The sequence below is a fragment of the Athene cunicularia genome (genome assembly GCF_003259725.1).
Source record: "Athene cunicularia isolate RWA chromosome 2 unlocalized genomic scaffold, athCun1 chr2_part1, whole genome shotgun sequence".
Classification (NCBI taxonomy): domain Eukaryota; kingdom Metazoa; phylum Chordata; class Aves; order Strigiformes; family Strigidae; genus Athene; species Athene cunicularia.
Window position 1 is genome coordinate 65,655,773 of NW_020799095.1, and position 26,530 is coordinate 65,682,302.

Below are 26,530 nucleotides of genomic sequence, written 5' to 3' on the forward strand. Positions count from 1 at the left end.
AAACAACTCTGCAGGCACCAAGGCCAGTGAAGAAGGAGGGGAAGGAGGTTCTACAGGCACTGGAGAAGAGATTCCCCTGCAGCCCATGGTGAAGACCATGGTGAAAGGGCGAGCTGTCCCCCTGCAGCCCATGGAGGTCCACAGTTGAGCAGAGATCCACCTGCAGCCTATGGAGCACCCCACACCAGAGCAGGTGAATGCCCAAAGGAGGCTGTGACACTATGGAGAGCCTGTTCTGGAGCAGGCTCCTGGCAGCACCTGTGGACCCATGGAGAGAGGAGACCATGCTGGAGCACGTTTGTTGGCAGGACTTGTGACCCCATGGGGGACCCATGCTGGAGCAGTCTGTTCCTGAAAGACTGCACCCCTTGGAAAGGAGCCACGCTGGAGGAGTTCATGAAGAGCTGCAGCCTGTGGGAAGGACTCAAGTTAGAGACGTTCATGGAGGACTGTCTCCTGTCCCCTGCTAGAGCAGGGGAAGAGGGTGAGGAGTCCTCCCCTGAGGAGAAAGGAGCAGCAGGAACAACATGTAATGAACTGACCACAACTCCCATTCCCTATCCCCCTGTGCCATTTGGGGAAAGAGGTAGAGTAAATTGGAAGTTGAGCCCAGGAAAAAAGGAGGGGTGGGGGGATGGTAATTTAAGATTTAGGTTTTATTTCTTATTACCCTACCCTGATTTAACTGGTAATAAATTAAATTAATTCCCCAGGCTGAGTCTGTTTTGGCTGTGACAGTAAGTGGTGAATGATCACTCCCTGTCCTTATCTTGACATAGGAGCTTTTCATTATATTTTCTCTCCCATGTCCAGCTGAGGAGGGAGAGTGACAGAGTATCTTTGGTGGGCACTTGGAACCCAGCCAGGGTCAAACCACCACATACATAAAGCAACACATTATGCCTGACTCTTGCTTTGCAGCCCTCAGCTTGCAAGAAACAAAGTTTCCTTATCAGAACTGTCATTTCTCATCTGTCAATACCAGTGAGAATTGAATCTCTCAGTACCAAGTGAAAGAAAACCAGAGATTTCTGACTCAGATGTGTGAACTTACATCATAAACATTTCATCACATCTGTCAGAGCTCCCTGTTATGAGAAACACATGACTTGGAGAGACACCACTGGAACCACAACTATGATACCACATGTTCCTGCACAAGCACCTTAGACGTCTGCTTTTGACAGACCCCCCTACAGACTTACATTAGCCAATTACAATTTGATTTCATTATCATTTCCAGAAGCACTTCACAGGAGAATGCAGAAATAGAAGGTGTCAAAATGGAGATCTCCCTAAAACTAGGTTATCATGCAGTTGGTGGCCTTATAGAACGTCATAACACTAATTTATTCCAGTGATCTGTCTTCAGGTAGAAAACCTGAACCTTCCATACTGACTTGTCAATATAAGAATTCTTTGGCTAATCTAGTTTCCTGTGATGGTAATTGCTGAGTGACCTCTCCCTGTCCTTACCTCAATCCATGAGTCTTTTATTTTCTCTCCCCTGTCCAGCTGAGAAGGGGGAGCAATAGAGTGGTTTTGGCAGGCACCTGATGTCCAGCCAGGGTCAACCCACCACAATATTAATTAATTGCCATAGTCTTGATCTTTAAATTGCTTTCCAATATATTCAGCAGATGATTCAGAGTTTCTGCTTCAAACATCTCTTCCTCTCCCAATCTCTCCAGCCAGATCTCTGCTTAACACTGCTGTTACCAAATTGCCAGTCACTTTACTGCATGCTGTTTTCTTTTCAGAAATAAATTAAATAATAAGTCTTCTTAGAGTACAAAACACATTTTCACATGCAGGAAAGCTTCAGAGAGCATGCATGAAACTTAGAGCAGCTGTGCTGTCAGACAGTCTGTAGATTTGAGAACTAGTAGTGAGAACCACTTGAAAGATAGCATACAAAGACATTTGGAAGTCATAGACAGGAAAACTTTGATCAAAGAGGAGGATCAGGAAAATAATAGGTAGGATCAGATCTGGGTAGAAGGATCTGATGAGATTGCAAGGCAAAAAGAAAAAAGAAAAAAAAAAAAAAGAAAAAAAAACAAAAACAAAAAGAAAAAAAAAAACCCCACACCAAAAAGGCTTCAGAAAAATTCTGAGTTTGGATTAGGAAGACTAAATCAAACTTCTGTAACATGCTTAAGATCACCAAAAATAACTTCAAATGACATTACTCTATCTTGATTCCTCCTTTGCGTAAGTAATACGAACAATAATCAGTTTCTATATTTGGGAATTTTGTTCTAAATATAAAGTAATTGTCAAATCTCTACAGTGAGTTAGTGAACCTGTAGCAAGATAGAAAACGAATTAGCACCCAAAATAAACAGGACTCAAACATCCCAGTTACGTGGAGACAGACCTTGGTATCTGGTCCTAAGATCTAGTAACACACCTGAACTTTCCTATCTGAGACTGACACAAAAGAATTATTGCTGTTATAACAATAAAATATTTGGGACCGCATTTCACTTACTAAGAACTATATCCATTTTCAGGGTATAATTTGAAGTTTTGGAATCCTTATTTTCATTTTAATTTAAAGATCTCAGATTATTCAGTGTGCAATAAGTAAAAATTTATGTATGGGACAATTGTCTAGAACAGAATTTGCTTTTCATTCCCTAGTATTGTCTCCAAAGGGTCATTCTCGTTCACATTTTTCTTTAGTGGTAATGTAGACCTCTCTTTTAGAAGCAATAGATCTGAGAGCCCATTTTAAAACACTTAAGACAGCTCATGCCTTCTCTTTGTAGGCAGTTGTTTCCACATCGCTCATGGCCAAGTCTAAGAATGTACACTTGCAATTGTCATTAATTAGCTACCAAAGCCAAGAGAGTTCAAAGAGTTGATGGGAAGATAAGAAGTCTTTCTCTTGCAGTACACCTCACTGACACCTGACATATATTAATTCTTGTACATACTCACAAATTACCTATTTCTATGAAACTAATTTCTTTTGTCCTTATGCATTAAAAGCACAATAAACAATGCCTGAAATCACAGAATCACCTAGGTTGGAAAAGACCTTGAAGATCATCTAGTTCAACCATTAACCTAGCACTGACAGTTCCCAACTACACCAGATCCCTCAGCGCTATGTCAACCCGACTCTTAAACACCTCCAGGGATGGGGACTCCACCACCACCCTGGGCAGCCCATTCCAATGCCTAACAACACATTCTGTAAAGAAATGCTTTCTAATATCCAGTCTAAATCTTCCCTGGCGCAACTTGAGGCCATTCCCCCTTGTCCTATCGCTTGTTACTTGGTTAAAGAGGCTCAAACCCAGCTCTCTGCAACCTCCTTTCAGGGAGCTGTAGAGGGCGATGAGGTCTCCCCTCAGCCTCCTCTTCTCCAGACTAAACACCCCCAGGTCCCTCAGCCGCTCCTCGTAGGACCTGTGCTCCAGACCCTGCACCAGCTCCGTTGCCCTTCTCTGGACACACTCGAGTCATTCAATGTCCTTTTTGGAGTGAGGGGCCCAAAACTGAACACAGGAATCAAGGGGCGGCCCCACCAGTGCTGAGTAAAGGGGTGAGATCCCTTCCCTGTCCCTGCTGGCCACGCTATTGCTGACACAAGCCAGGATGCCATTGGCCTTCTTGGCCCCCTGGGCACACTGCTGGCTCCTGTTCAGCCGGCTGTCAATCAACACCCCCAGGTCCCTCTCTGACTGGCAGCTCTCCAGCCACTCCTCTCCAAGCCTGGGGGTTGTTGTGGCCCAAGGGCAGCCCCCGGCATTTGGCCTTATGGAAACTCCTCCAGTCGGCCTCAGCCCATGGCTCCAGCCTGTCCAGGTCTCTCTGCAGAGCCTCCCGACCCTCGAGCAGATCAATGCTCCCACCCAACTTGGTGTCATCTGCAAAATGACTGAGGGTGCCCTTGATCCCCTTGTCTAGATCATCAATAAAGATGTTAAACAGGAGTGGCCCCAAACCGAGCCCTGGGGCCACCACTCGTGACTGGCCGCCAACTGGATTTAACTCCATTCACCACAACTCTTTGGGCCCGGCCATCCAGACAGTTTTTTACCCAGCAAAGCATGTGATCATGCAAGCCATAAGCAGCCAGTTTTGCCAGGAGAATGCTGTGGGAAACAGTGTCAAAGGCCTTACTAAAGTCAAGGCAGACAACATCCACAGCCTTCCCCTCATCCAATAAGCAGGTCGTCCTGTCATAGAAGGAGATCAGGTTTGTCAGGCAGGACCTGCCTTTCATAAACCCATGCTGACTGGGCCTGAGCATCTGGTGGTCCCGCATGTGTTGTGTGAAGGCACTCAGGATGAGCTGCTCCATCAGCTTCCCGGGCACCAAAGTCACGCTGACAGGCCTGTAATTTCCCAGATCATCCTTCCGACCCTTCTTATAGATGGGTGTTACATTGATCAATTTCCAATCTGTCAGGACCTCCCCAGTCAGCCAGGACTGCTGGTAAATGATGGAAAGTGGCCTGGCAAGCAACCCAGCCAGCTCCTTCAGCACCCTCGGGTGTATCCCATCCGGTCCCATAGACTTGTGTGTGTCTGTGTGATGCAGCAGGTCACTGGCTGTCTCCTCCTGGATTGCAAGGGGGTCGCTCTCCCAGTCTCTGTCTTCTGGCTGAGGAGGCTGGATTCCCTCAGTACAACTAGTCTTGTTATTAAAGACTGAGGCAAAGAAGGCATTAAGCACCTCAGCCTTCTCCCCATCACTTGTTACCATGTTTCCTCCTGCATCTAGCAGGGGATGGAGGCCCTTCTTGATCTTTCTTTTGCTGTTGACATACTTATAGAAACATTTCTTGTTGTCCTTGATTGCTGAAGTCAGATTAATTTCTAGCTGAGCATTAGACATCCTGATTTCCGCCCTGCATAGACTCACAGCATGTTTGTAATCACTGTGTGTGGCTAGCCCTTTCTTCCAAAGGCTGTAAACTCTCCTTTTCTCCCCGAGTTGCAGCCAAAGCTCCCTGTTTAGCCAGGGTGGTCTTCTCTGCTATTGGCTTGTCTTACAGCACCTGGGGACAGCCTGTTCCTGTGCCATTAAGACTTTCTTCTTAAAGAGCACCCAGCCTTCCTGGACCCCTATACCCTTCAGGACCATCTCCCAAAGGATTCTGTCAAGCAGGTGCCTAAACAAGACAAAGTCAGCCCTTTGGAAGTCCAGGATTTCAGTTTTGCTGTTGCCTCTTCTGGCCTCTCTAAGAATAGAGAACTCTATTATTTCATGATTGCTGTGCCCAAGTTGGTCTCCAACCCCATATAACCCACCAGTCCTTCTCTGTTCACAAAGAGGAGATCCATCAGGGCACCTTCTCTGGTCGGTTCACTCACCAGCTGTGTCAGGAAGTTATCGCCCACACATTCCAGGAATCTCTGGGACCGGTCCCACTCTGCTGTCTTATATTTCCAGCAGATGTCTGGGAAGTCTCCCACAAGAACAAGGGCAAGCAATCATGAGATTTCACCTAAGTGCCTATAGAATGTTTCATCCACCTCTCTGTCCTGGTTGGGTGGTTTATAGTAGACTCCTGCTACAACATCTGCCCTGCTGGCCTTCCCCTGATTCTAATGCAAAGACACTCCACCCTGTCTTCACTACACCTGTGCTCGAAGCAATCATTACATTCCCTAACATACAGAGCCACCCCACCACTTGTCCTTCCTTGTCTATCCCTCCTAAAGAGCTTGTAGCCATCAACTGGTGCACTCAAGTAATGGGAGACATCCTGCCATGTTTCTGTGATAGCCACGACATCATAATTTTCCTGTTTCATCATGGCTTCAAGCTCCTCCTGTTTGTTACCCATGCTGTGTGCATTGGTATACATGGACTTCAGATGGGCTGGTGTCCCCAGCAGTTTTTTTCATTTAGAGGTCCTAAGTCCAGCCTGACCTTTCACAGGTGTTACCACAGTTACTGATCCATCAATATCCCTTGCATTTTTCTTGTGCTGCATGTCTCCATCCCTTGCCTACACTGAGATAGCAGGGTGAGGGTCATCACTGGCACAACAGCCCACAAACTCTCGTAATCTACCCTGGGGCTTATGTCTGGGAGTTCCTGTTTTGTCCCCTTCCTCCTTCATGTAAATGGGCTGGTACATTTTCACTGCAAATCTTTTGCCTAACTTTAAAATATTTTCTTTATTTACATATTGTTATAGTAATAAAAAAGCTAATATAGAAAACCTAATGGATTACATTTATTTTCCTTCATTATCAATTTTCTGTTATTTCAAAAGTATTATAAGTAACAACAGAAAACAACTTTTTTTTTTTTTTCCAATATAGAGACACTGAAATAAATTAACACTAGTAAAGTCAGCATATTCAAATCAAGCAGGAATTTAGCCCATTCATGAGAAATCCAGATATTTTTAGAAGTGGTTATAAATTATATAGCAAAATCACGTAACACAGGATTCTCTTAATAGAATGTTAAGAGAATTTTAAAATTCACCTGTTAGAAATAAGAATATTATTGAAAGTATTTGAAAGAACCTCCCAACTGGCCAAAGAGGATCTGCATTTGTAATACTTCACATTCATTTTTGCTGTCTGAGGAATCAGCTTTGAATTCTGAAACATTTTTTAATGTTTTGTTTTCCAATGTCATAGGAAAGTCTGCTTTGAAAAATACAGCTTATTCTGGCAATTACTGGAAATCCTTTTTCCAGAAACTTCAGATAAACCTCAAATCATAAGAGGCAGTGAAAGTAGAACAACTTTAATATGCTTACAGAATGTGACAGAGAAAAACAGGGTGTTTTTTTAAACTAAACCCCAAGAATTCATAAAAAAACTAGCTATAATTGTGAAAATTTCTCCCCACACTTGGGCTTATGCACTTACAAGTAGACTGTGGTGGGCAGTCTTGTGTGAACAGCCAGACAGATCTTTGAAGTGATGCTGTCTGCTTCTTTCTTTATGTGAAACTCATGTAAACACTAAAGAAGCTTTCAGTCTCTGAAAACAGTGTTCTGTTTCTCACACTTTCAAACAATGAACTTTTGGCATAGAGAATGTAGAGCTCTGCTACACAAGATGCATTAAAGCAAGAGAATTTAGAGCAAAGTACCTCCTACTTTTTCCCCATACTTGCTTTCATTTCCAGCAACATTCTGTACCTTCTTGAGCTGCAACACAGTTTGCACATTTAAGGAAAGAGATTAAAAAAAACAAAACCAACACTCCCCTCTTTCCATCACACCTAAGCTGTATCATATCCCTTCCCTTCCTATGATAGTTCCAAGCCCTATGTTCCCCTAGCTGAAATGTTTCTCTCCTGCCCATCCCACCATATTTTCTAGCTATAGGAAAAACCTCTGAGGGGATGCACAGGAAAATGGGAGACAATTTTAGAGAAAGAATAATTGAGGAAAGAACAATATACAGCCTAACTTATTGAGGAAGACTAAGCCACATGAAGAAAAAGAGATAAAGGAAGGTTAAGGTAGAGCTTTCTGATGAGTGTTTAGAGTCTGATTTTTATGATCATGTAGAAACTTGTGCAAATAGCACCTGGACCTTTGGGGTCTTTCAAGTGGTCACTCTGACATTAACAAGAAAAGAAAAAATGATGGGATGTCATCAGAGAATATTGCAATTGGGATAAAAGTCTTAGTGTAAAGGTTATTTTCATTTCATAATACACTTTCTGTATTCCCAGTAACTATATGTGAACAACAGGGGGATTTAAATGTCAGAGGTGAAACCCAGACTTCACTGAAGCTAGCTCAGATTTCCTGTCCACTTCAAAGGGACCAGAAGTGGACCAGAGAGTTTCACAAGGTGGTTCTTAATCTCTAAATATATACTGGTATTCCTACTACTGCTCCTCTACCAGTATTGCATAAATGCTCCTCAAAAACTGAAGCAGAGAGCAATATTCCTTCTCATCGGTTTCCACAATGCATTGGAATGAAAAGATGTAGCATTCTGACTTTTATAATTAAAAGAAGTCTTAGGGTTTCCCTGACAATGTTTTAACAAAGCATTCCCACCTCCAAAGTCCCAGAGATTCCTGAAACAGAGCAGGAGGGGTGAGAGGGAGACACCTTTCAGAGAAACCAGTTTCCTGGGAAATTATTGCGATAGCATATCACATACAAAAGAAATTCAGCTTCTGCTCTTTCAGCAACTGTAATAACAACTTATTTGCGTTTGTATAGAATCTTTCACCAAAAGATCTAGGTATTATTTAGTCTAGAAACACTTTGAGATGACATCTGTCTATCATGCACTTAATACAGTGGGATTCAATATGGTTGCAGGATTTAGGAGCTAACATATTAAATATTTCCTCTTTAAAGTAAATCAAATAACATAAAATTCTCAACAGACATGCAGAGAAGTTAATATTTTTAAATTTTGTTTTAAAGACAAGGAAATGGAACACAGTGTTGCTAAATCACTTTATGAGGTCATCATGATTCTGTGGGATCATTTAAGGAATTTGCTGTATTGCTAGGAAAGTTTTGTAGAGCTCTCACTCCTCTGGGGCTGGTCAGTGATGAAAAGTTTGTATTCAGGCAAAACAAGCTCAGATATGATTGAAAATTCTCAGAGACTTCAATATCTCAAAATGGATAAGAACAGATTTAAATAGATGATGCTTTAGGACAATCCAAGATTGCAGTATACTTAATATACTGCAGTCTTGTTCTAGTTAACAATGCAATTCTATAGGGATATTGTAACAAAAGTTCTAAATTGCACTGAATTTCTGGTCAAAAAATCTAAGTCATAAAGGACATGCTTGAGAGCTGAAATATATTTCCTGCTTTTATACTTCTGGCTCTATAGACATTCCTGTGGCTAGCACCTGGGAGTATGTTGTGAAGGTTTTACACTAAAATGCATGGAAGGCACCTACCCTGAAATCCTGCAGCTATAGTAACAAAGAAAACATGGATGCTAATGACAGCCAAGTGAATTAACCAGTAAAAGCAGTGCAAATGACATCCTAAAAAAAAAAAAAAAAAAAAAAACCTGTATCAAGTGGCATTATAATATTTTTCTTAAAATTCATTTCGAGGGCAGATTTCAGTGAAGTGCACTTTTAGTGTAATTAGAAGCCAGGTTCTCATTTGAAGCAATCATTAAACTATAGCTAGTAAAGTTGCTGCTTTTCAGCTTATTTCTAATGTTCTATTGTTCTGTATGTATCAACATTAGCACATGTTAAATATCAGTACTTTTTAAACAAGAAACACTATGTAACTTCCTTTAAACTGAATCTCTGTTCCTAGCACAAGAGATTAAAGTCTCCCTGCTCATACTCCCCTAATTGTTCAGCATATTTATGTATCAACCTTTTCAGAAGTTGAAATTCTTACTAACTCCAGGCCATTTAATCTTAGAAGTCACTTTGGAACTAAATTTTCTTTGTATTTCCTAGGATAAAGCAACAACAAGGGGAAGTTCAGAAGCTCATCTTAAGCTATTTGGACTGGTAATGTCAAAGCATTATGTGACCCCTGAACCATAGTAGTAGCCTAGAAGAACTACAGAAAGGTCCCTCAGGAGCTGATAAACCTACCCAATTTCAGAGACAAATGCTCTGTGTATTATACTTCATGGGATAGGAAGACGTGAAAATCATTCATCGCCGTTTCTTTCAGTCACTTAGAGATGCCAGCTAAGATTGCCAAAAGGAGCACATTTTCAGAGGGAACTTTTTCTGAGAGGATTGCTTTAAAATCAGCATAGTCCTTTGGCTATTGGACTGTGTCAAAAAAAAAAATAAAAATCTTTTCATATTTTCTTTCTCAAACTGATTTTAAAAATCACCTTCTTTGCTAAAAATATTGCTAGTTCTCAGTATTTGATTTGAATTGCAGAGATATAATTGAAAGAGGAATTAGCCCCTGACAAACTGCAAACTCAATAAACTACTACTGTGTCTGTGGCATATAAAACAATATCTACAGCTGTGTCACACATCAAGGGTCACACTTGAGAACTTTTCTGCTGTGAATTAGGAAACACAGCAAGAGCACACAGTCTTTCCAGTGTTACCTACCGAGGAGGTGGCCACCTTTTCTGACAGATGTAGAACCTGGAGAGAGCAACACAAGTTAAATGATGGAAGAGTCTGGAGATGTCATCCAAGAAGTTAAGCATGTGAGCCAAAAGATACACCATCTCTGTAATGAGGTCTTCTAGAAATGCAGTTGTTCAGTATTACCAGAATGAGATTCTTCACCTAGCACAAAATAGAGGAATGCCTGCCTTCCTCTGACATAGCCGTATCTTAGTAATTAAAACGCTGAGACTGCATTGCAAAAAAATGACGTATAAATACATTGTCACAGACAAGATTGATTTTTTTTTTTTTCCTCCTAGTAGGTGTTACGTGTATGTCTGTTAGATGGAGGGATTTGTAAGTTACAGACTTTTATAGTTCTAAGGTCAAAGAGCTGCTTCTGCTCCTGTTCATCCTGTTAATCGTCCCTGGATTCAGTAACCACAGCTCTTCATGTTTAGCTACCCACGGGTGCATCATATGCTGCAGTTAACATCTAACATAAAAATATTTGGCATTTCTAAATCACTTATTTCCCCTGAAACTGCTGTTACTCACATTAATGCTCCAGAATACCTGTTTTGAACAAGTCAAAGTAAAATATCTAGAGAAATTAATTATGAGGTAAGATTTAGCAAGTACAAAGTGTTTCTACTCAACACTTCAAGGGTTCCAAAGTATAGCTACCTGGCCTACAAAATGCTTCCCTCTCAGATCTGTTTTTGCATTTGTAATTAGAAGATTCCAGGATATTTAAAGCCTTTTAAGAATCTCAGCTAATAAAAGGAAAAAGAGATAAAAACCAAATGTAAAAATGTGTGCAGTCCAAGCCTCTAACATGGAAAAAACATTTTTGTCTGTTTTGAAATATATGCTATGTATTACCTCCTTGTGTTGCCTTCAAGTTTTTCTTCATGAAATTTTATCAATTATATCCTCTAATTATATAAATTATATCCTCTCCTCAAAACAGTGTTATAAGCTGAAGTTGGAGACATCCGGTCACTACTTACTGTACAGCTACCAGTTCACTTTCAGCCTAAGTAGCGGTCAGATTTAAATAAGCAATATTATCGTGCTAAGTTGGGGGTTAGTTGGTTTTTTTTTTTTCCCTAAATTTCATCCAATCTTTTTGAGGCTGGTCCTTTGTTAAAAAAGAGGCTAAAAAATCTGTTTCACAAGAAGATGTATGATGGCTATACACCAGAAAATAAGTGGAAAAGCATATGCAAATGAGTATTTTCTTGTCCCTGTTGTCATCATTAGGAAACTAATGGTTACAGCTGAGATTTCCCTGTCATCAATAAAGCCCTGCAACAGAACAGAGGGATGCCAAAGACCCTTCATACGTTTTGTCTGCATTTTTAATTCTTGCACTAGACAGTAGATACAGCAAATCAGGAAGTTTAACTGATATTCTTTAGGGGAGTGAAGATAAGAAAATATGATGAGTACAACATTCAGATTAAGAAACTAAATCACAGAAGGCAAGAAATATAGCCCAAGAGGAGCTCAGAGCTCCTCTGCCTTAAATATGGTTTTAATGATTTTGTAGTAAACTATAATTTTCTACAAGAAAATTAGTTCCCTATTTCTTAGGTCAAAGGTAAGACAGGCCGTAAATGCATGTTACCTCTTCTTTCTGTGCCTGCAGGAAAGCTGAGGCCCTATGAAGACACATTTTCACAGTGTCTCCTGAGGCATTCATATATCCACAGTACTGTGTGGGAGGGAAAGGCTGTACCTCAGCAGACAAATTCAAAACTGTGCTTTTCTTTGTATACCCACATGCACAGAGAAGTGCTCATCTCCCTGAGTATCTCTCCTTGGGATTTCCCGAGCTCAGACCATCCTTCTAAATGACAGTTTGGAATAAACTAAACTTTTCCATTGAGCATCTAAAGCTGTATCCTTTGAGCATCCCAACATTTGAATAGCAATCTCAAGGTTGAAGTAAAAGATGGATGAAAATGGCAGGTGAGCTGAGACTTAGATGTTTAAGATCAAGCTCCATGATTAATGAAACATCAGAAACATTCACTGAATGTGATTAATACAGTGACAGATGGCTATGCTGGTTGTTTCTGAATATATAAATTTGGAGTGGTAGCTCTTTCCAATGTATCTCTGTGGCTGCAAACTCAAATGCCCAGATGAAAGAAAGTGTCACTAACTCCTTTAATATTTCTAGCACATAAAAAGATACTGCCACAGTTGTGAACTATTGGGAAGTGACAGCTCATTTGGATTAGAACTCAACTTGAGAGAGGAGATGTGCATATACTCCAGTTAGGAAGGAGATAAACTTAGAGTTTGGGAGGTCTAGCAAGAAGAGACAAGGTGGTCAAGCAGCCCAGGACACAAGTTATCTCTCCCTAGGAACAGTGACGTTCAGGGAGAAATGCAGGAGTGGCAATGAGTCTGGATCTCACTGGGGTGAAGGCAGCCACAGGGGAAACCCACAGCAATGTTTTGGGCATCTGGTTATTTCCAGGCTTCAGCACTTCCTCCAGGAGAAGCTGGGGAAGGGGTTACTAGTCAAAGAGAAACACACGTACATACGCACACGTTGGTTTATGCATTTTATGATGCCTGCATAAAATACACCTGCATATCTTAAGGCATATGTAAGCAAACTGGCCACTGGCCTCATCTCACACGCAACTCCTTATCAGGACATCAGGTGGACTCCTATAGGAAATCAGCTTAGAATAGCCATTGGTGTCCTGTATCAGGACATAGCATTGTCCATATGGGGTTAATCTGAAGCTATCCTACTTCAGGCAGTGGCCATCCAAGACCCTACAAGCCACATTCTTGCCAATCTTCTCACCATGCTGGTTATTCTCAGCACTATGGGAAGAAGGCTGATGGAGATGACCTGGTCATTGTGAAGCCTGTTTTTGTTCCCTCCCCCAGCCATATCTCTGGCCACATCATTTGGCATCATCCTTAACAGCAGTAGGTAACCTAAGGGGGAGTGGTAGGAACAGTCAGGATACTGTGTTCTGTGTCTCTCTCCAGTCCCACAGAATTTACATTTTTGATCCACTAGTCCTCACACTTTCATCATTCTTTAACCAAGTCTGTGTCTTTACACATCCACCTCACCTTTGCCTTTTTTTTTTTTTTTTTTTTTAGTTAAGAATGCTTCTCTAACTGGGAAACCGACAGGAAGAGTATGCTTTTAAACTGGCTAAGAAGGCAGTAAGTGTGTATGACATGGCTCCATAATACTTCTCCCATCTTTAGTTATTTACAGCTCATAGACATTCTGAGCTGTAAGTGGATGTGTGCCATTAGTAACACTCATTGCATTTCTCTCCCAACAATTTGGACAGTCCTTCCCTGAAACCATGTACACTTTTAGCATCCACAGCTCTCTTTGGCAGTAAATTCCCTAAGTCTACAGCCAGTTTCTGTCATATCTTCTGAATCCTGCTTGAATCAGCTCTATGAACTGTCCCTTATTGCTTCCATTGGGAGAAAGAGTTTGCTCCTTATCTATCTTTTCCCTGCTATGCATCTTTTTATGGACATCCCCCTTAAATTGTTAGGGACAAAGTTAATTCACTAGTCACGGTATTTGAAAAAATGGAAAAGCAGAATTCTAGGTCTGAAGTACAATATTCAGCAAGTACTTATACCTCTCAATTTTATGGTAAGACACTACAAAGATATCACTGTTCTGTGATGTTTTTGCAGCTTTTTCTGTCCGAGAAGTTGTTTTTTTCTTCGGGGAACAACATTTGGCTCATTAAAACTAAGCCAACAATCCTACACCCTGCCTCAAATAGCTTCTTTCTACCTAAATTTCATTTAGTAAGACAGCATCTTATTAATCTCATTGATTTTACTCCCACAGACAAATTTTAAAAGTACAATTGTTTGAAGGAAAAAATTCTTAGTCCTGTAAGTGTCCACGGTCTTATTTTTCAATATATACATGCAGTTAATTTATATGGTCTAAAGCGTCATGACCATTTCAATTCTATGCAGTCAATCACAACATTTCTTTCAGAGCTAAAATAGTTGAGATCAAGGGAATCTTTAAAGCTGGGAATGTATCAGGTGGTGTGTCATTTATAATTCTGTATTTGACAACTGAGGCACCACGTGTGGCAGAGGTGACTGAAATTTCATGAAGTGACCACAATATTTGGATACCTGAAGGATATTTGAGTATTCATAATGTTTGGATACATAAAGGAATCCTAACTATGCAGCATCCAAAATCAGAGTCTCTCTGGCTGGTATTCGGAAGTAGGTAAAGCCTTCTGAAAACTTAGGTAAAAATTGGCTAAAAAATATATGTGTCATATGGTGTGCCTATGGTGTATAAAATTCCATACTTCTTTCATTTTTGTGCAAATACCTTACTAATGACCAAGGTCTTGCTAGGACAGTACCTCTGATGTTATTGGTATAAATATATGTTTGAAACATGGCCCATAACAAGGCCTGTAAGAGCATGAAACCATCTCTAGCAAATAACTCGAATTAATGTCAAACTATGTTGCTCAGATTTTTACCTCTGAGTTTTTACCAGTGTCCCATTCTCCTGAGCCAGCCAAGTGCTATCTTCTCCTTTCAGGGAAGGGAACAGCCTGGGTCACTTGGTTCCACTAAGATAGTGAGAAATATGGGATTTCCTGAAGGAATGATGGAAACTTTGCACATATGAATCCTGCATGAGGCCAAAACTAAATTTACAGTCCAAATCCATAGCTAAACTTCTCTTGAATAGCCTGGCCATTGGGTATTACATTCCTGATATGCCAGCAGATCTTCAAGTCTCAGAGGAGTGATACAAGGAAATGATCACCTACTTTGCAACTTATTCACTTATAGCAACTTATAATGATTTCTGAGTATTGCTTAATAACCCTTCTTGCCCTGACTCCTCTGTGGAAACTTACCAAGGACTATTGTGTTCATCAAAACAAAGCATTCTGTGGAAACTTACCAAGAACTACAATATTTATCATAAAACCCAAAGATGTCCTCAGAAAGCAGATGTGTTCTAATAAGTTTAGTCTTTGTAATGATTAGATAGCCATATATGTGTGGTAGAAACTAATATACTGGTGCTTTTAGATAAGATAGAGGTGGTAAACCAGAGGGAACCACTTTTGTTATTCAAGAAATTGGCTAAGAGGATCTGCACATGCTCGGAGGAAAAGTACAAGGTGAGAAAAACTGTGAGCCTTCCTCCAAAAGACCCCCCTGAAGACAACCATCAGGAGACAATGCACAGACGCAGAGATAACAAACTGCTGACACCAGCCTTTTGAACTAACCCAGCCTTACTTATGCATATGCATTTTTGTATTATGTAATCCAATGAATATGTATATCCACACTCTATAAGTTTCTGGTAAAATTTGCTGTTGGTGTGCAAGCTTTGTGGAGAAATCCCCTTACACCCCAGCGCCAGACTAAACATACCTGCTTTATAACTCTCCCCGAGTTGTAGAGTCTGTTTCTGTGAATCAGGAGCTGTTCGAAAAGCAGGGAAGATGGGTCATCTTTTGCTTTGGCTGACCCCTTACTGATTCACTTTCTCAGTCCTTTGCCTTGGGCAGTTAGTAGGCGATGAATAGTCACAAACTTAGCAGTCTTGGTGTGCACTAGTACACAGTCCACAAATAAGAAGAGTTTATATCAGCGACAACTTTAATATTGCATGGAATACCATCCTACTTGGCCTGGAGGCATTTCTTACTGAGAAACAGCATCTTTGTCTTAGAGGGAAAAATTAGGCTATCTATATTACTTATGAGCATTGCATTTCCATGGGTGAAGCTGAAGATAATAATCATAAGAATGTAATGACATCCACCTCATCTCCCCGGCAAAAACTTAAGGATAATAAGCAAAGATTTATTTCTACAAACATGCATTATTTCTGTTTGTCTTCATGCAGAGCCAGGCTTTTTTCCAGTTTTACTGTGTCTCTATGTGTATTCAGATAATTGGAAGCATCAGTGATAATGTATGGTATACACTGTAAGACAACTTTCAGTGCTTTAATGCAAAAACCCACTAGTCCATCAGAACTTGGCAGGTTTATGCACAGGCAGTTAAATCTGTGCCAGATATCTGTATAATTCCTGCTTTCCAGAAAGCTTTCAAATTCCCTTGGCCCAGTCAAAACTGGGAAAGTGTGGAAAGTGATTACCTCAATAGTAGCAATTTAATTTTGTCCCTTTTTTTTTTGGTTGTTTTTTAACTCAAACCCCTTCTTTTGTCTCCCCTTTCAACAGCAGAACCAAATCTCATTGCTTTTTTAATAAATCAGCCTTCAGGCTGTACTGAATACAACTTCAGAAAGCTTGCAGAGATTTTTATGGTGTACTTGAGGGATGTATGTTGAACTCTGCATGACCTGTGTTAGCATGAGAAGAAACCTCAGAACCACACAGAGATGTAATCTCAAGAAAAAATATTTTTATAGCAAATTTATCTTCATGTTTTAATTCCTCTGCACTTCAAAATGGTTGCTGCAGATAATTGCATGAATAAAGTGTTTTGTTTATGCTCTGCTGATACTGGCTCCAAATGTATTTGGACTTCTGTTTGTTTACTCATCCACTGCTGTTTGCAAAGAATAAAGCTCTAGTAAGCTATGACATGTTTGTTTCAAAAATGTTATGGCAAACTGTGCATCTATGCGATTTTCATTTTTCTTTTTGCCACCTGGAAACCTATATAGATTACTTTTTATTGATGCATGGCACAACATATGCAAGATTTACAATGGATTCCTGCATACAAGTCCAGCAGAGGCTGCAGCCTGATCTGTGTGTCCTGTAGGGCTGTGTCAAGAGGGATGTGCCAGGGTTAGATCTTGGTGGTAAAAGGCTGGCTGCAATTTTCATGGATAGGGCTATCTGAAAATCAGTTACGGAAAGTGGATAATTTTGAGGATTGAAATAATAGAAATAGGATGGGATTCAACAATACAATGTTCGAAGTCATTAATTCAGAAGCTTATAACAGATTTTGAAGCTCTACAGTGAGAGCTCTACAGTGAGAGCTGTTCAGCAGCAAAGAGCCCAAGCAGGGAACATCTGGGTTGATGTGTCCATTGCAGGGGAAAAAAAACCAAGAGATGCTTCAAAGCTGTGGACATGAAAGAAGCAGATAATTTAGGTGAGGAGTTTTCTGTGGGGCTGAACTAAAATGTACAGAGATATGGGACTTTGCCTGAAATGCTGCTTACAGTATTTTTGCCTACCATGTCCTACCCAGTGCGGCGGCAGCGCGGGCTGTGGCGGGCGGGCCCCTGGGGGAGCGGCCGGGGCTGCCCCGCGCCGGACACAGCCGGTTCCAGGCGGCTCCCAGGGCCCCAGCGCAGGGCACAGCTGAGCCCCTCAGCCCCGGGCGGGCGCCTCGGGGAAAGCCTGGGTAAGGAAGGGCAAAGCGCTGCCCGGCAGCCAGGCCCGAGGGAAACAGGGGCAGAAACAGCCCTGCGAGCCCCCTGCCAGGGGAGAGCGGCAGGAGGGCAGGAGGGGCTCCGGGCGCCCCGGCACAGAGGCCCCTGCGGCCCCGCTGGGGCGGGGGGACATGTCGTGAGGGAAGCTGCAGCCCACGCCGGGGCAGGTTTCTCCTGAAGGACTGCAGCCCATGGGAAGGCTCTGGGCTGGAGCAGGGGAACTGCGTGAGGAGGAAGGAGCGGCAGGGAGGAGCTGTTATGGAGGACCACAGCCCCCCATTCCCCATCTCTCCGCACTCCTCAGTGGAATTAAGCAGAGGAGTTGGGAGCAAAGGAGTGAAGTTGAAGCTGAGAAGAAGTGGCAGAGAGGTAAGCTGTTATTTTAGTGTTTGTCTTTTTGTTTCCCACTAGCTGAATCAGTAAGTAAATATTTAATTTGCCGTAAATCAAGTTCATCATCCCCAAATCAAGTCTGTTTCACCTATGATGGTAGTTGGTAAGTGATGTCCCTGTCTTCATCCAGACTAATGAGCTTTATCATTCTTCCTATCTTGTCCCCTCATTTTACTGAGGTGGAGAGAAAGTAAGCAGCTGTTGGCCAAAGGCAAGCCCACCACACAGGCAGGGAATGACTTGGAGAACTCAGATTGATGACAGTCCAGAAATATACCAAGCATGAAGGAGAACAATTGAAACAAATGAACAGTGTTGGCAAGGAAACAAATGGGTAAAAGCAGAACTGATGAATACATTTACATTACAAACTTGAAGGGGGTGATATTTTTAAATCCACAAATCTGCAAAACTCTTATGAACAGAGTGGGCAAAAATATGAAAAACGGCTAGGACAACAAAAAAAGCCAAGAAGGGTCAATTCATAACCTGGTTTATATGACACTGAATATCTGTAGTAGCAATACACAGTTCCACTTTTAATAATTGTGAGAAGTGTTTCTCCCAAAGAGAAAGCCCTACGATACTTGAGATACGATTGAAGGGATCAGAATATTAATTTAAAATCTGAAGTAATTTCTGGACAAACAATGAAGATCTCATGCCTAAAGGTACATTTTCTGAGAGCTCCTTCCAGAGGGATCGAGACTGCAATTTTCGTTCAAGCCTACGTGCAATACAGTATATCATAAATAACATCAGGACCAAAGTTCTTCACCTGAATTCAGCTTGAGAAGGTAGGAGCCCCCAGTGAACACATTGTATAATAGGATCAGTTTAACAACAACAAAGTCATTTTAGAATTACATCAATAACACATACTCAGCTTATCCATTAAAGGCACGACTGAAGAAGTTTTTGCTGCACATTCAACAACATGTGAGTCCATCAGTGGATTTCTCTTTGCTTCCAGATGACAGCATGTTTCAGCTGTAAAGGGGATCTTGGGTCATCATTCAAAATCCACTCAACTGAGACCAACTACAGCCTTCTAAGTGCTTTTCAGAGTCCTTTGCTTTGTTCAAAAACTACTTCAAAGCTAAAAAACGTCCCTCTTGAAGAAAGACGTTTGCTTCAAAAGTTTTGTGTGTTATATTATGTAGGAGGCATTGGCCTGTCAGCCTTACACAGCCTCTGAGAAACAGCTAGGCTTTGATGAAGTACAGGCCTCGGAGGATAGATAAGGAACTGCTGAGTTGTGCCAAGGTGGAAGGGAAAGCTGCAACACTGAACAGTGGAAAAGTACTAAACTGTGAGAAGTTATCGCTGCGTGAACAGCGCATGAACAAGAAGAGTCTGTGCCTCAGTTGCCACAAATGGTGCCACGTGTGTGGAAAATAGATTCAATGTTTGTATTGAGATATTGAAAACAATATTGTGGAATCTGTAGAGTATGGGGACGGTATATTTATCCCCAGAAGTTGAAGGGTGGTTAACCATGAGTGGTAATATCAGAAACATTGTTGGAAAAGTGGGAAACATCAAAGGTCAAAATGGGCCATAGCACATTATGAACTCACCCCAGATTGCCAAGATCAAGTGGCATTGTGGAGGCCTGGAGAGACTGTCACTGTATCTCTCTTAGCCCCAGGAGTAGGGGTTGCAAAAGCTCTATCCACCTTGAACAAAATAGCCTGTTGGAGTGTAAAACAATTTAACTTAACATCTAATATAACATGTAATTTGTTGACAGATGTAGATAGTGTAAGGCATGCTGTTTTGCAGAATAAAGCAACTATAGATTTTTGTTACTGGCAGAAGGACATGGATGTGAAGAATTTGAGGGTATGTGCTGTATGAATCTTTCTGATCACTCTCAATTTATATTTAGGCAGTATTAGTAATTGCAAGACTATGCATAGCGGGATTATTGGAATGCTGTCTTCTTGTTCTGTTGAGATGTTATCTGTCTTGTGTGGTAAATAGCCTGGAGACCTTAATAAAAAGAAAAGGGGGAATTGTGAGTGCGTATGCTGGATCACAAGCTTTCTGTGTACACTGACAATGTAAAAGTATCATCAGCATTCTGGTTAGAAGATTAACAACATCTAAATTAATGATGCATTTGGGTTAGAAGATTAATGGCATCTAGATTATAGACAGCTAAAAGCAAAAGAATTTGTGCTTGTTAAGTAAGAAACAAATAAGACGGGATTCTTTAAAATAACAAAGCAGAAACATCTACTGGCTGCGTGCGGTTTGTAGTATTTGTTGAAAGTGCTGAGAGGAACTATTTTTTGAAATGAGCATGCGTAAGAGCAACATATGGATTTGCTGTTATTTATAGAATGTACAAGAATATATAAGGACTTTTTTCTAATAAACTTGGGAGCATGACTGTTAACCATATTGGTGTGTGTCTTGACTCTGGCCTTGTCCTGCAAAAAAGGGTTCCTGCTACAAAATTACAGCCAGTTATTGGGAAAGGGCGAAGAATACTACTGTCAATTCCCAGCTCAAGCAAATACTGCCTTCTAGGAGGCTGAGCAAATCCATTAGCCCCTTTTCTTCAGCAGAAGTGAAAATATAAATACTTACACCTGTAAAGTGGCAACAAAACCATTTCCTTGCCATAGAGGAACATACCATGGTTACATAACATGACTAAAATGTTAAGTGCTAAAGTGATGAGTCCCAGATATTTAAAGAAAGAAATCTCATTTTCTTAGAAGAGTTTCAAATAGAAGAACAAAGCTTCAGCAAATCAAGTGTGGAAAATAATGGTGCACTGTCTCCACTCTCCATTAAGCTAGATGAACTTATTTATCTTTCACAACACTAATTTCTATGACTCTCTGCTGGAAAGCTGCTAGAATGATAGGCAAACAGAAACTGATTTGGCTACTCAGAAGGAGCAGAGTATCTGGGAATAGAAAAATTATCTATGCAGGAGGTTTGCCAGCAATTTCAATAAATTATACTCTAAAAGATAATACCATGAAATGAAAAAGTCCTCTTTAATTAAAAACCCCATTATAAAAAGTATGTATATACATTTTGATTTACGAAATAAACACAGAAGTGCTGCTAAGCAGGCTCAGCATTGCTAAAACTCTGGAATGATCTAGTTTTAAAAATTGGATTTCTAAACTATTTAGAGCTTGATGGGATCACAACTGTCTTTGCTAGTCTTAGTCTAGACAAGCGCAAAAGAGATATACACATCAGTTTTGGAAATGACAAGAAAACCATTGAGGCAGATGAATTGATATTTCTCTTCCCCTTGGGTTGGACAAAGAAGTAAGACTGTTAGTTTTAAGAATCAACTGGGAGTTCAGGAAGTAATTTACAGAAGCACAGCCTCTTCAGAATTCATATGTGCTTAAATTAGGTGTCTGATCCTTGTATAGCCTAAGGGGAGAAAGAGTTTCAGGGTAATGTTCAGAGCATCTAAGGTAGTATCTTGCTCTTCTGTCACTTTCCACTGAACTCTGTCTGCATCCATGGACTACAAATGAAATATCCGGGGCCCAATATAATTTAGAGTCCTGAAGTAGCTAAAGAAAGTGAGGCAAAACAAAGATCAAGTGAGATTTGTGTTTTGATCAAACTGGCATCAACAATTTCTTGCATTATTGCCAGGGCATTTTTGCACAGCTAGCATAATGTCTTGTGGGAGAGGGAAAGGCATTTGATAAAGTCTGTTGGATTTTTTGGATGACTATTAATTTAAATACATTATTTTTTTTCTTCCCTTGACCTTTAATCCTCCTTTTCTGGCAATTTTATTCTCTACCCAGTAAAACCAGGTATAGGTATGTTATTGAAATGCTTATAGCTTCCTTCAGAAGAAAATAGGTTGAGCTAGTATAGTAGATGTATTTCAACTTCATCCACACTGCAACCATTATGATGTGGCAAGATAATTTACTAAAGCTGAGAAAAGGTAATGGGTGTGTTGCAAGCAGTGTGGATGATGGAGTGGCCCAATTGCAAGAGTAGGGTGTAGGAGACCTGTTTTCTCTGCTGCTGGTCTACCAAATGACTTTTGTCACAGTAGAGATGGACACAACAACTTTTTTTGCATCAGAATAGCCATCTTTATTGCTCCCCCCCTATCTTATATACTTTACCCTTTTATCCATACACCATTCTCATTGGATACATGGCTGTTTGTCTGTTACTTTATTGGCTATTTTTCTTAAAATCCCCCACTGTTCGGGTAACTGACAAACACAGTATTTTTCTTCTTTCTCCTTATCTTCAGTTCCTTTCTGAGGCTGACACAGCACTCCTCCGAGACTTTTCCAGCTGCTCAGGGTACACAACAAGCTGGTCAAGGTCAAACTGTTCTCTCTCTGTCAGGCATTCAGCAGGCCCGCTGCCTCCCCCAACAGAATTTGATGCACAAGGTCAAATGACTTTCTTACTCTCCCTGTAAGTAAACTGAAGATACTGAGACCCACCTTAAGTCCTTCATGGTCTTTGACAGAGGACCAAATGTCACAGTTTTATGGTATCCTGAAAAGTTACCCACAACCAAAAGTTCAGCTTCTGTCTGGAGGAGAATCCCAGGTAGCAAGCATTGGGCTGTCATGAATAGCTTTTCATTGTATGTCTTTCTTTAACAAGGGAACAGACAGCTTGAGGTAACAAGCCATTTCCAAGGAAATTAACAGGACTGCTCATCCAACTAATTCACTACTCATCTTGGTAAAATCAGGCATCAAGGATTAAAACCTAAATTATTATTTAAATTTAATTTTTATTTTTTAGATCAGAATTTTCCAGGCCTTCTGCAATTTTCTACTGTTTGTATACTTTCTGGAAATAAATAAATTAATTTTTCTATGCCCTTACATAGAAGCTAATATTGTCAAAGCATTACGGGACATCTTCATGAAATCCTGTGTACTCACATTTATATTTAAATACCTCCAAAGGTGCTGAAATCAGGGACCTGTGGTCCCTATTATAATCTGTGGAGAGAAAGTGGCACTTTAGCATGAAGCTGAAAACACATCAATTAGATGCCTGAAAAGGTGAACTGGCTTTAATCAGCCGTAACACACAGGGCTGCCAGATACAGAGCATGGGTTTCCAGACTCCTAAGTCAGCATCCCTTCCATGTGATAGCATTGCCCCCACAAAGCTCATGTGCTCTACAGTATGTTGTGAGGTTCTCAGGCCAAATTACAGATGCCTTGACTCCTCTGTGAGGATTCTGGCAGTGGATCCCAGCTGCTAACATTGGACTTCAGAATAGAGGGCAGCTTGTTTCCAGTCAGGATGTATTTTCTTCTGAAGCACAGAGTCCTTTTCCCCTACAGCACCTTAGAACAAGGAAGGACTGAATGTTCAAACTGAAGTTCCCTCTTCATTAGGTAGATCTCACATTGAATCTCTACATTGGTGCTGGCACTGTTACTACTGTACCTACTTCATGACTGAATGGACAGTGCTCGTCTACCTGGATATCAGTCTAGCAAATATATCCAGGGCTAACTGATACTCCAGGGAGCAATTTCAACTTTGCAAAAAGGTACTTTCAGACATACAGCAATCATCATCTTAAAAAAAGAAAAAACAACAAACCCCAAGCATTTGATTGTCTGTGTAGCAGGTATTTGAAAAATCTTGCTGTTGTAGGCAATAACTGTATGTGCTGGGTTTGTGTGGATGGGTTGTAACAAGGAACGAAACTGCTGCTTGTGGAGTAGGAGAAAAAGAGTTCAAAATGAATGAATGCACCTTGTTGGTTACAGTAACCTTTATGAAAAATCTGCTTTCTAATTCCAGAGAACCACTAATCCACTAATAGAGAAGCATATGCTCTATTTTAAGGTGTATATAATGCAATGGATAGCTATAATTAAACAGAATAAGGAACAGTATCAGCCAGTATGTACTGTAAGTCAGGAAAATTATTTATTTTGTCAGCAGTTGGAACATACAGCTGCTTATGTTTGTTAATATTTCACATCCATCATTACATTTATTTGCTTCCTTACAAACTGGTATGGAGTGCTACTTCTCTTTCCAGCCAAATGAATTACAAACAACTGTAGATATCACAAACATTTTACAGAAATACGAATTACATGTGAATGTGATACAAGGGAGGGGAGACAGAAAGAGGTGCTCACTCTTAAAGATGTAAACCAAATTCTGCTGAGAAATTGTATCTGAAGGCTTGGAAGTCTGTGCTGCATGTTTTCTACACATAACGTATCCACTTGGTTTAATACTTTCCAGGCAAATCACAAAGCCCTCTTAGGCTACAGCAGCATATAATCTCCTTAAATGTTTTCCTGAGCTCCTGACTCCGGAATGCATAGATAAGTGGATCAATGATGGAATTGCACATGATGAGGATGAGGTAGAAGTTAAAGTGGGACATGAAGCACACACAGTAGGGGTTGTAGGGGCAGGAGATATAGAAAATCAGGTGCAGGAAAAATGGAGCCCAGCACACAACAAAAACTCCAATCAGGATGGTGAGAGTGATGGCCCCTTTCATGTTGGCCCCTTGGCGAATAGGGCCAGTCCCTGGAAGAACAGCAATCTTTTTGATATGCATCCGAGCCATCATAAACATGTGGACATAGAGGGATGCCATGAGAATGAGCATAGTGAAGAACATGCTAATAAGGCAGATGATGACAACACTGCTGTCAGAGTAAATGATGAACAAAATGCCTGAGACTGTGCAAGCAGCCCAGATGCATGTGATGATGACCCCTACACGCTTCACCGTCATGATATTATGGTACTGGAGGGCGTAAAAGATAGTAAAGTACCTGTCCACTGCTATTGAGAGGAGACTGCAAATTGATGCAAGCAAGGAACTGCAAATCACTGAGTCAATGACATTGTCAATGTTTATGGTAAAGCTCTGTGCGTCTGTGTCTGTATTGTTTAGCAGCGTGATGACAATAGTTTCTGATCCATTAGATACACTCACTAGCATGTCAGCCACTGCCAAGCTACAGATGAAGAAGTACATGGGTGAATGGAGGTTCTTGTTCTTGGCTATCGCCACAATGACCAAGACGTTCTCCAGCAAGCTGATAATGCCCAGAGTCACAAACACTTCAGGGGATACAAAGAGTTGCTCGTAGCAGCCTCCCGAGGAGTGGCCCTTTGCATTGGGCTCACTGGCACCTCCGTGCAGTCCGTAGCTGTGGTTCCAGAAATGGAGAGGCTGGAGTGTCCCACGGTGCTGGGTGAAATTCATCTTATGGAGATTCCCTTTCAGCTTCTTGCTTTTAAAACTCCTGTTCCTTTTATATTCCTTTGAAAACCTTTTTGGCTTTTCAGCTTGGGAAGAAAAATAAGCCAGCACCGAGGCAGGCAGCAGTTCAGAACACTTTGACTGCTGTTACAAAATAAGGTTTCAAACTCAGAAATACTGGTTTACTCTCTCACAGATGCAGTTTCTGATCATCATCACATTTACCTTGGTGATCTATGTCACAGAGTCCCAACAGTCTGTAAGTTTGCATCAGATTCTCCCCTATGGTCAGTTCCTCTTTAGTTCACTGGTATGCTGCAAGTCTTTTTTGTTCCCTTCCATTAAGAGAGGCAAACATAAAATGCCCAAGTGACTGCTGCAGAGCAGAAACTAATTTCAAACTGCAAGCACCGGTCTTGCTGTCAGACAGTGCATGCCGGCTGCCTGTTTTATGGTGTGTGGAGGAGAAAAATAATCAGGGCAATCTCCGCCTCTGCTTTGCCTTCCAGCCAATGGGGCTCGGGAGCCGCAGAAAGTCGAGGAGCTGCTGATTCTGAGCCTCTCTGAAACATCACACGGCACAGTAGATTCAGATACAGCATGAGCTACCAGTAGCTACAGGAAAGCAGATGGACTACCAGAGATTTGTTTCCCTTCTTTAACCTCTCAGAATAGTATTTTAATACTGATTTTTAATTAGCAATCCTACAGAACTATACTAGCAATCTTACAGCACTCCTGCAGCTGAACTGATGGTTTTGTATTTTTCAGACTGTGATTTAATCTTGCCCCTTCTGTGGCACAAAGTTTTTCTGCTTTGTATATTTGGCAAAATAAGAAAAGGACAAGGAAGCAAGACAATACTTATTTCCTCTTGGTTCTCTCTCCCAGATCTCCTTTGCATTGTTAACTTTTCGATGCCTTAGTTGTCCATTTGCAAGAGTTGTTGTTGCAAGTTTGCGTTATACTCTAAACTTCTTAGAATTTTTAAGAAATGGAGACCATCTAAGGATCAAAACCAGAACAAGAAACCAGAGTTGTAAATGGCTTAATAAATTGTCCTAAAGAAAGCAGTTTTTCCCAGGTAATCATTTTTTTCATTGTCTTATTTCCATGAAGGAAAAGAGGATAGAGTTTATTGCAGAAGCCCTGTCACCTTTAAGAATTAGGGTGTTGGGCAGAAAAACAAAAATCAGTATTTAGAATAGATAAAGCAACAGTAGATAATGTTGCAACCTGTAGGAAATGGGGCTCATACAATGGTAATGACACAAAGATATCATTAAATCTAAAAGTCCATCTGGAGGGATGTCCCTATGCTTACCTGGCATGAGCTGAAAGTCACCTTGTGTGCAGGCTGCCAGGGAAAGCTCTTGAGAAGAAGGAGGAAAAGAATGTCAGTATGAAGAGACAGGGACAAAAGTTGTTTTGCTGT

General features: G+C 41.0%; 1 protein-coding gene across 1 annotated transcript; it reads right to left on the minus strand.

The window, feature by feature from the left end:
* Nucleotides 1-23,817: 23,817 nt before the first annotated feature.
* Nucleotides 23,818-25,639, minus strand: MC4R (melanocortin 4 receptor). The gene has a single exon (XM_026843638.1). It carries the CDS (start codon nt 25,096-25,098, stop codon nt 24,103-24,105), a length of 996 nt encoding a protein of 331 aa, XP_026699439.1. The 5' UTR covers nt 25,099-25,639; the 3' UTR covers nt 23,818-24,102.
* Between the last annotated feature and the right edge of the window lie 891 nt (nt 25,640-26,530).